Source organism: Chiloscyllium plagiosum, chromosome 16 (assembly GCF_004010195.1).
Source record: "Chiloscyllium plagiosum isolate BGI_BamShark_2017 chromosome 16, ASM401019v2, whole genome shotgun sequence".
In the NCBI taxonomy this organism is placed as follows: Eukaryota; Metazoa; Chordata; class Chondrichthyes; order Orectolobiformes; family Hemiscylliidae; genus Chiloscyllium; species Chiloscyllium plagiosum.
The window spans coordinates 48,957,271-48,967,195 of NC_057725.1; the positions used below are offsets into that span (position 1 = coordinate 48,957,271).

The 9,925-nt window shown below is 39.4% G+C and overlaps 1 protein-coding gene across 1 annotated transcript in view; it reads right to left on the minus strand.

Annotated features, from left to right (window-relative positions):
* The window catches only part of tmem86a (transmembrane protein 86A), a 31,909-nt gene that overhangs the window by 20,917 nt on the left and 1,067 nt on the right, over positions 1 to 9,925 (minus strand). The window contains exon 2 of the mRNA XM_043706015.1: positions 951 to 1,215. Within this exon, the coding sequence (XP_043561950.1) occupies positions 951 to 1,215 (265 nt within the window). The remainder of the gene's footprint in view (positions 1 to 950; positions 1,216 to 9,925) is intronic.

Here is a 9,925-nt window from a genome sequence, read left to right on the forward strand (position 1 = left end):
TCTTGGGTCCAGGTCAATGTGTTTACTGATGGAGTCTGTAGATCAGCACTAAGCTTCTACGCACAACACAATAATAATGGGACAAGCGAAACAGAGGACAGCCAGAGAATTCCAAGAAGTTGGCACTCATCGACAGAGTCCATCAATAAACATATTGGCCTAGAGCCAATATTCCATTCACTGCAATGAACAACTGGAACCAGCAACCGGAAGCACTGGGAACGAAACCAAATAAATTCCAACCGACAGTACAGCAGCACTTCACAGGAGGTTCCACAGCACTGAGGTTGTCACCTAGGTTAGAGACGAGACATCTGCAGACTAAATTCACAGCTCGGCGAACATACAGACAACTGCATTAGGGAATACAGTTTAGAAACATCAAGTCTCTATTTAAGACTGAGATAACAATAAATTTCTTCTCTCAGATGATCATTAAATTTTTAAATTATCTTTCCCAGACAGCAATGGAGGTAGTATCATTGGATAAATTCAAAACCCAGTTGAAGAGAATCAAGATTATAAGGGCAGGAAAATTATAAGATTATGCAGGCAGGAAAGTGGAGTTAGGGTTACAATAGCACAAGCCATTATTTTGCTGAAAGCTACAAGTGCTGAATGACCTAGTCCTATTCTAATTATCTTGAGAGATCATATCATTAGTACTGGAACCAGGACTTCACCCCACCAATATAGTAGCACCAGCATCTCACAGCATCAGTACAGAGATACTAGGATCTCAGAATCTGTATACTGTAGATGCTAGGACCTCACATCTTCAGTACCAGCACAGGGGAATCTCATACCACCAATGCAAGCATGGAGATATTACCCTTGACACAGTACCACAAATTCTAGAAAATAGCCAAGGAGAAAAAGTTTCATTGATTCAATACTCAACTGCAGCACGTGTGGCACGGATTATAACAATGCACATCAGATCCACTCACCATGAACAAAATATCCTTGTTCTTGCCATATAAGAAAAGCATCTCCCAGAGCAGAAAAAATCAGGCCTGCCAAGATCTTCCTTGCATTGGAGCGTGTCCCCAGAAAGTTGATTCCATGTGCCAGCAAGAATACCCAGAGACAGAAGATTGGCAGGCATTTAATCAGTGCACTGAACCACGATGGGCTCGAGGTTGGCAGCCAGAGGACAAAATATACACATGTGGCCTTAAAGAAAGGCACTAACTTGGGTCCCTCGTTTTTAACCTAAAGATGATAAGAAAAAGAGAGAGAAAGACACAGTCAGTCAGTCAGTCGTGATATTGAAATCTGTATAGTTAAATACTAGCCTTTTTTTTGGCTAATGCTAAGAACATTTTCTGCAACCTATCTAGTCTTTACCTTGTAGGTACTACTATGGTCATTACCACATTAAACTCCCTGCTTGTGTTCTTCCTGAGCTGCAAATATACCATCCAATTCACCCCTCTTCCTTGTTGTGCTGAAAATAGAGAGTTATCACTCTGTCTCCTTTTAGAATTCATTCATTGCTAGGTCCTCAGATTGTGGAACATCTTACCCCATCAATCTTCCCTCCATCTGAACTCTGTAGATTTGTAAAGCCCATACTTTGTGATACTTAACAACTCCTTTCTGACTTACTAGCATTTTTTTCTGACTTTGCGCCTCCATCGGAGAGTCTTGAGAAAGCACAACCAAAATTGTTCACAATCTAACACTTCCAATCCAATCTTAAGGTGTGCTGATCTCAACCTGGGCAGTGGTTAGAGCTCTATAAACTCCTCACTATTGGGCTAAGAGGAAAGAAATGCCAAAATAACTACAGTTTGTGATCACGATCCAGTCACCCTGTCAAGGATGAGATATGACCCATCTTGATCTTGACAATAGTCAATTCTGCCATTAAACATATATGGGGTCATTATCGCAAAGTGGTCACATCTGTGTAACTGTAATCCAATAATTCAATGTTCTGAGGCACTTTCAAGATTTAAGGAGGCGGTGGTGGTGGGGGGGTTAGGGGGGGTGCGGGTGCGGGGAGGGTGGGAGGAACAATACAAAGCTCTCCAGCATTGCCTATTAGGAGCCATCATTTAATAATAATGCTGCAGGCTGACACAGAACACAAGTCCTCAGAACAGTAAATATTCACCATTTCAGTCTTTCTTCAGCTCCCTTCAGCTGTTTTTTTTTCCAGGGATATCATTGTCCTTCACCTCAATGAGAAATTGCTGACTGCTCAAGTCCTCTATGTACCAAGATTACCTTCACAGGAAGCACAAGGCAGCCTGCTGCTTGTCAGCTGTCTGTGCAATCTAAAGTTTCAGTACCGGCTTGGGGGAACGTCATATGATTTCATGCACTTACAAAACCATGGAACCAAACAAAAACATCATTTAACCTTCTTCCACTCAGAATGGTTAACACACAGATTCACTGGCTACTTAAAGAGGTTTTTGCCAACAGTTTGTGTTGATGTTTTATTTTTTCTATCCAAAAATTTACATAGTAGTGCAAAGCTTTCGACTGTCAAGTTGTTTAAGTTAATTGCTCCCACAGCTTTCATGCCTGAGGCGTATAAATAAAAACTTGGAGTAATGCCAGTCCATAGAGGCTCTTATTTTCCCTTTGCATTCAACTCATTCATATTTCACAGTGACACCTAAACCTGAGAGTTCCAATCAGTTTTAATTTCTCACAAGCTAAATTAAATTGGCTGCCAATGCCAATTTTGATGGCCATCATTTTATGCCACTCTCCCACACTGTCTTAATACCAGTCTCAAGTGATACCTGTTTTTGTACTCCTCTAGTATTCAGTCTCTAAAATGAGTGAGAAAAGAGATGTCTCCTTTCTTCAATGGTCATTTTTTCATCTACTGCCCTACTGAAGTTGAAGTTCTAGTTCACTGAGAATCGAGTCCTTCTCATATGAAATCTGTTCTGGCTGTTGAGTGTGAAATCAAAGAAAAAAATGTCTAGTGCACATCAGAATTACTTTAAATAGCAAAATCATCAAGAAGATGAAAGAAAGAAGGCTTGTTACGAAGCATAGCTTTGAATGGATTCCAGAGTGGATAATTTCAGCAACTTTTTTTCTGAAAACAACATAGAGTTTTCACCAATGTTTGCACTTCAATCTCAGAATGAAAGTTGAATATTTAATTCAATATACTGGAACATGCAGAACATGCCTACAGCAAACTAGAACAACATTTGGTTCTCTTATAGGCTGTGCTATTTATACAAAGGAGACTCACGATGGATGGAAAGGAGAATTTCTGCCACTCACTGCATTGCTACGAAGTTGCATTGCTCCATTGAATTTTTTTCATTATCATATTCATTCTGTCTCAGGGCAGATACAGCATGATTAGATGCAGAGTAAGGTTCCCTTTATGTTGTACCACCAAGATTCCACAATTACAAGACATAATACATGCAAAGTAAAGCTCCATTTCCTTTACCTCAAAAATAGATCTAATCTCAACTTCAGAGTAGCATTTCATCTCCCATACCAGCCATTGTTGCAGCTTCTTTCAATAAAATAAAATGTCACACCTCAATGCCAATTTATGCTAAAGTTTACATATGCATAATGAATAGAATTAAGATTTACAGATTCAAATAAGCATGATCTTTTATAGTAAGAAAGGATACTTATATCCAATAAATATATGCTTATATTAAATATTCATCAAATAAATGATAATGCAATGTATCACTCAATCTACTAACTCATTCATTATCCTGCTTAGTAATAAGCAGTATAATGATATTGCTTATTACTGAGCAGTAAGAAACTGCTCAAAAGAGAGATAGGGTGACAAAATGTTTCCAATAGGGCTTGGAGATTTTGCATTACATGGTATAGCTGAATTCATCCTGAAAACAACAAATTGCCTTTAACATAAAAAAGTTCCCAAGCAACTTTACAAGAATATTATAAAGCAAACTCAAACGCTAAACCACATGAGCTGATTTTAGGTCAGGTGGCCAAGTTTGGATGAAGAGGTAGGCTTAAAGAAAAAGTGTCTTAAGAGAAAAGAGAGCCAGACAAATAGCGATGTCACGAAGGAGAAATAGGTGGGCTCAGAGATGGCAAAATTAGTGGATAAAATCTCACCTAGGGCGAAATATGCAACCAAGGTTACAAACAGTCTGATTTAACCTTAGACCATTGCCAGAAAGCAGGATGGAGTCGGTAGGAAGGGAATGGAATTTAGTGGGGGGACCCAAAGTCAATGGATTTGTTCATCTCAATGTCTAATCGGAGGAAATTTCTGTTAATCCAGTACTGTTGGATAGGCAGTCCTGCAAATTAACAACAAGAATCCATGGAATATCCCGAGTTAAAGTTCTCAGATATTTCACATGTCCCTTGTTAATATCCTTGACTCCATAGGGTGTACATGTTGCAGACATTATATATATGTTGTGGTTCTGTTCGCCGAGCTGGGAATTTGTCTTGCAGCTCGGCGAACAGAACCACAACAATGAGCACCCGAGCTACAAATCTTCTCCCAAACTTTGAACATTATATATATATTGTTAGAGTTTTGGGACACCACACAATTTACAACCTACAATTCACCGCAGCACTGTGGACTATATGGACTATACACCTGTTAAAAGAGCAAGAGTCAGCAAAAGAGAGGTGACCCTGTGATCCTCTTTAGCACATTCTAATAGCTGGTTTCCAAAAAAAAGAGTACTGGGGGAAGATTACCAATCTCATCCTCCTGATTGTGTGCAATGGAGAGACCAGAATGATCTGTTTGAAAAGCCTTCCACAGTAAAGAATTATAACTTGGGAGTGGGTGCTAATGGAATAAATTATTGTCTACTTCTGGAAACTGGGCCTAGATCAAGACCAGACTGGTCAGATGGAAATCTGTCTCTCGGTTGGCTGTAAGGAACTGATTTTACTTTATAGCTAATTGCTCTATTAAACCACTTAATTTTTCGCCAACGGGGAAAATTCTGCCTCACAAGTTTCTGCAAGAGAACAAGAGAGGGAACAAGCCTTAATTTCACCTGAATATGCCAAGAACTGAAATGCAAAGCTGTGGCTGAGGGATGAAGGTAGACCTCAAATAAAACCTGAACTTTAATGGAGTGCCACAGATGCAGGCTATAACAGAGTTACTTACCTCCTCTCAGTGAATGTACCATAAACAGCCAGTTTCAAATCTCTGATTACAGGCAGTAACAGCGATAAGGGACATGAATCCAAATGTTTGTCTTCAAATGCTGCTGTCTCAAACTAAACAGTTCCTAGTCTGCTGCAGTCATATCACAAATCCAAGGAGAGCAATCCAAATAGCTTTTGAGAAGTACAAATAGGTTAGGACTCGTGGAAAAGAACTGGGGAGCCTTCCCTTTCAGAAATAAGAAGGCTGGCAAGTAATCAATTACCTGAACTCTGCCAAAGATCGTTTGAATCAATCACTGTGAACTAAACAATAGCAACATGAGAATGACTCATTCTATAATACAATGATTACAAGAGAGTCTGAATGTTCCTCCATTCCAGTTATTAAGCTCAAGTTGTTTTGTAGATGAAAAACACAACTCCACTTAAGAATTAAACAATGATCTGAAATACTTTCACTTATTTTTAACTACCCAAGTATGACACAGAGACTGACAGATCAGGAACATATCAAATGCAATTCCTAGTATGTGGGGAATTAATCAAACCGAAATGGTGGTATTGCTGCTGCAAATGGTCTCAGCACTCTTGAGATAGGGATCAGAAACAAAACTAGTCTTTCAGGTTTGCTGCACAGAGCAAGGCTGCAATAGTCTGCTTGAAGACATCGTTTTCCACACAAAGACACACACAGGAAGAACAGGCGTTTTACTAAAATACTGAAGAGCCGCTGGTGCCCCAAGCCCCTCTTTTCCTGTTTCCCCCTCCCTTGTCAATTGGATAGCAGCTGAGGAAAGAATATTAGGTCGAACAATCCGACGGTATAATTTCAAAAGATGTTATTTCTCAAATTATAGTTGTAATGCAGCCATTAAGACAGAAAACTGCTTAATGATGTAAATAGTTGACACAGAAGAATAGCTATCCTCTCGCTGACTGAACTGTACAATACTTCAGCTCACCGCAATGTAAAAAACCTCTAAAAAAAAATGAGAAGTAAAGATAACCAGAAAGAAAAGGATTAGAAAAAAAACTGAAGAACTCTACAGATGCTGGAAATCAGAAACAAAAACAGAAATTGCTGGAAAAACTCAGTAGATCTGGCAGCATCTGTGGAGAGAAATCAAGATTTAACGTTTCGGGTCCAATGGCCCTTGGACCTGAAATGTTAATTTTATTTTCTCTCCAAAGAAAAGGCTACAATTGTTCACTGAAGTTTCGGAACTAGAAGGTTTGTTTATCTGTTTACTTTCTGAGGCGACCTTACCAGGAAGGTCAGAAAACAGTGTTCATCCTGAATTGTACTTGAGGTGGTGGTACTGGGAATTCTTCTTGACCTGCAGCTAACTTTGTTTGGTGTCTCATACTGCTATCAGGTTGGACGTTCAGAAATTTGACACAGGGATGAAGAAAAACCAACTGCACATCTTCAAGTCAGGATAGTCAAATGTGGTAGTGTTCCCATGCACCTACCGGTTTTATCCTTTCAGGTGGTGAAGATCAATGTATCTGCAAAACATGATTGAAAATTGATGGGATATTCACCAATTACTTGGATGAGTGCAGCTACAATTATGTTCAAGAAGCTCAACACAGAACAAAAGTGCAGGTGATTCAGTATCCAATAATGGTGTAGTATAGTATTCTCATATACGGTCTATAAAATGCATTCCACCAACGTGCCAAGCTTTCCTTACTGGACATTTCTATAAAGGCAAGGCTAATCCAACATTGTCAACTATCACTTTATCACAATACTCTTAATCATCAGTGCAAAATTTCATTCAACTTGTCCAAACATGGCACTAACCTCATTTGTCATGTTGCATCTGCATTTGATATCAGGACAGCAGTCAACCTAGTGTGTGACGAGCAGCTCTAACAATACTAAATAAAATGGGGTCGAGGAAATCAATTCAGTTGCTGCAGTCATGGCAGGCACTAAGGAAAAGGGTGTTCTCGTTGAAGCTCAATCACTACAGGCCCAGGACTGTTGAAGAAGTTCCTCATTGCTAAATCATCTTTCAATGCCTTCAAAGATCATCAGCTAGAGCAAAGCACCCTACTAGAAGCGTACAGCTTTTGAAACATCCACCCCTCTACAATTGGTATATCATAACTATGGTGTATCCTATCTATAGGAATAGACTGCCATAACATGCTAAGGATTTAGAGGTGCCGGTATTGGACTCGGGTGTAGAAAGTTAAAATGACACAACACGTTATGGTCCAACAGATTGATTTGGAAGCCCTAGCTTTCGGAGCGTGGCTAAGGCTGCTTTGATAGTTCCTCCCAAATCTGCAAACTACACAAAAATGGCAGTTGCATGGTAACACCACCATCTTTGAGCTGTCACCTAAGGCGTACATTATCCTAATATGGAAATGTATCACCGTCCCTTCATTATCACCCAGATTAAAATCCTAGATTACTTACCCAACATGCTCCATGTGTGTATTTTAGCCATAACACCTGCAGCTGTTCAGGAGGAAACTCACTGCCATTTTCTCAAGGGTTGTTGGTGATGGACAAATGTCAATATATTTCAAGCCCAGAGATTGAAAAAAAAACAATTTCTTTGGCATTCAACTCTTATGTTACTGTCTGAGTCAAAAGGGCTGTGACAAGAGAAGCAAGCAAGAGAAGGGGAACAATTCAAACAGAATGTTAGTGAGTACATGTCACTCAATGGCAGTGTTAATGGCCACTCTCAATGTCATTTTAGACAGACAATTTGCAGCAAGAAGGCTGCCGAAGATTTAGTGACATTGTTTGAAGGCCTTGATATTTACAATAAAGGCTCAGCAGAATATTTCCTGAATTATACATTGAACTAATATTACTTCAGTATTATTTCTCCCCAATTTGAAATTACATCAATTTATCTCTTGGTTTATTAATCTGTTAGTAACCCAAGTACATGATGCCAAATATAATACCACTGGTTACTATCTCTGTCAGCAACAAACACTGGGGTCATTGGAACTGTAAGCATATTAAGAGATACAATGCTATCATTTTGATCTCTAACTTAAATCGTTTTTAACAATTCTTTTCACAATTACTTCACTATACAATGACTTACTTACATTGTTGTAAATGTTAATACTAAAATGAAAGAATATTGTATTATCTAACTACATGAAATAAAACAGGAAAAAAAAAAGTGTTCAGCTCAGCAGATCAGGCAGCTTCTGTGAAGAGAAACAGAGTTGTTGTCACAATGTAAATGCTGTTTTGCTTTCTACAGATGCTGCCAGAACTGCTGAATATTTCCACCATTTTTTGTTTTTAGATTTCCAGCATCCAAAGCATTATGCATTGGTTGACACCAGCTGTGCCACTGGCTTAAGTTAAGAATCAGGCAAGAGAACTTTGAGTTCATTAAGTGTTAGATCTTAGATGCCTGAGCAATTGAGAACAGACACAGCAAACAGCTGTGAAACTGATTCAAATATCTAATTTGTTTTGAATTAAAAAGCATTAATTCATGAAAAACTCATTTTTATACCATTTTTTATAAGTTTGCCTCCAACCTGACTTAGAAATATATCACCATTCCTTTTCTGTCACTGGGTCAAAATCCTGGAAATCACTCCTTAACAGCATTGTGGGTCCAGCTACAGCATGTGGATGTAGAGATCAAAAAGGGAGCTCACCACCACTATTTCAAGGGCAACTGGGAATGAACAATAAGTGCTGATCCAGGCCAGTGATGCCAACATCATATGAATTAAATATAAAGACTTGTATTATATTGTCTTACAAGGAGCTGCCATCTTGGACAGAAGCAGAACTTTTAACCTAATATTACAGAATTTAGTTGCTTGCCACATAAATTGACTTTGAAGTATCACAAATTCAAGGGTTTTTGACAGAATTAAGTTTATTTGAGCCTTCCCCATTATTAACATCGCTCATCTTGATAAACATATATCGTCACTAAAACAGTGTGGAAATCGAAGGCACAGATATGGAGGAAGTATCTCAGGAATAAATTAGTATTTTTGAAAAAAAGCTAAATATAATTGTGTTGATTTTTCCTTCTTCACTTTCCCTCCCACTGCCATCCTTTCCTATATTTCTCTACAGTACCTTCAGCAGTACAGGGAAGTATGCATATCTGACTTTCTCTGTTATGTAACACCCTGTTATTAGGAAAGAATGATCCAAAAGCATGCTTGTAAAAATACAGCAGCCTGTGAAGAGGATCCATCCCTAACTCTACAGCAAAAGCACTCTGAAAAAGTGCTGTCATTGAACCTGACTCCAGGTCCTTGACAGATTCGGCAGCACAAAAACCCCAAAGAAGTATCCATTGTAAGATAATTATAATCACAAGTAAATTATTGTTGTATTGTACATTTGTACCAGCAGGAGCCCATGAAGATGATGGTTGAGGGGACACAAGACCACACAAGTCTATGTGTGGGTTGGAAGGACATGGTGACAGGCTGAGGCATTATGTCAGGCTGGGCTCAGTGGAAACTTGTGGAGACAAAAGGTGAGGCGATGGGGTGATCTGGAGGATGGGGGCTGCTTCAGGGATACACAGTATTTGGGATGGGGTATAGAGATAGGGATGTGGGATGGGGATGTGAGATAGGGGACAGGGGACGAAGATGGGTGCATGGATGTAGTGCAGGGATGTAGGATACAGATTGGGATTGGGAATGGGTGATGGGGACAGGGACTAGGGGATGGGGATGAGGATGAGCATGGGGTGCATGGAAGTGGGATCGGGGTCGGGGATGTAGGACGGAGATGAGGATTGGGAATAGGGTTTGTGGGATGAGGAAT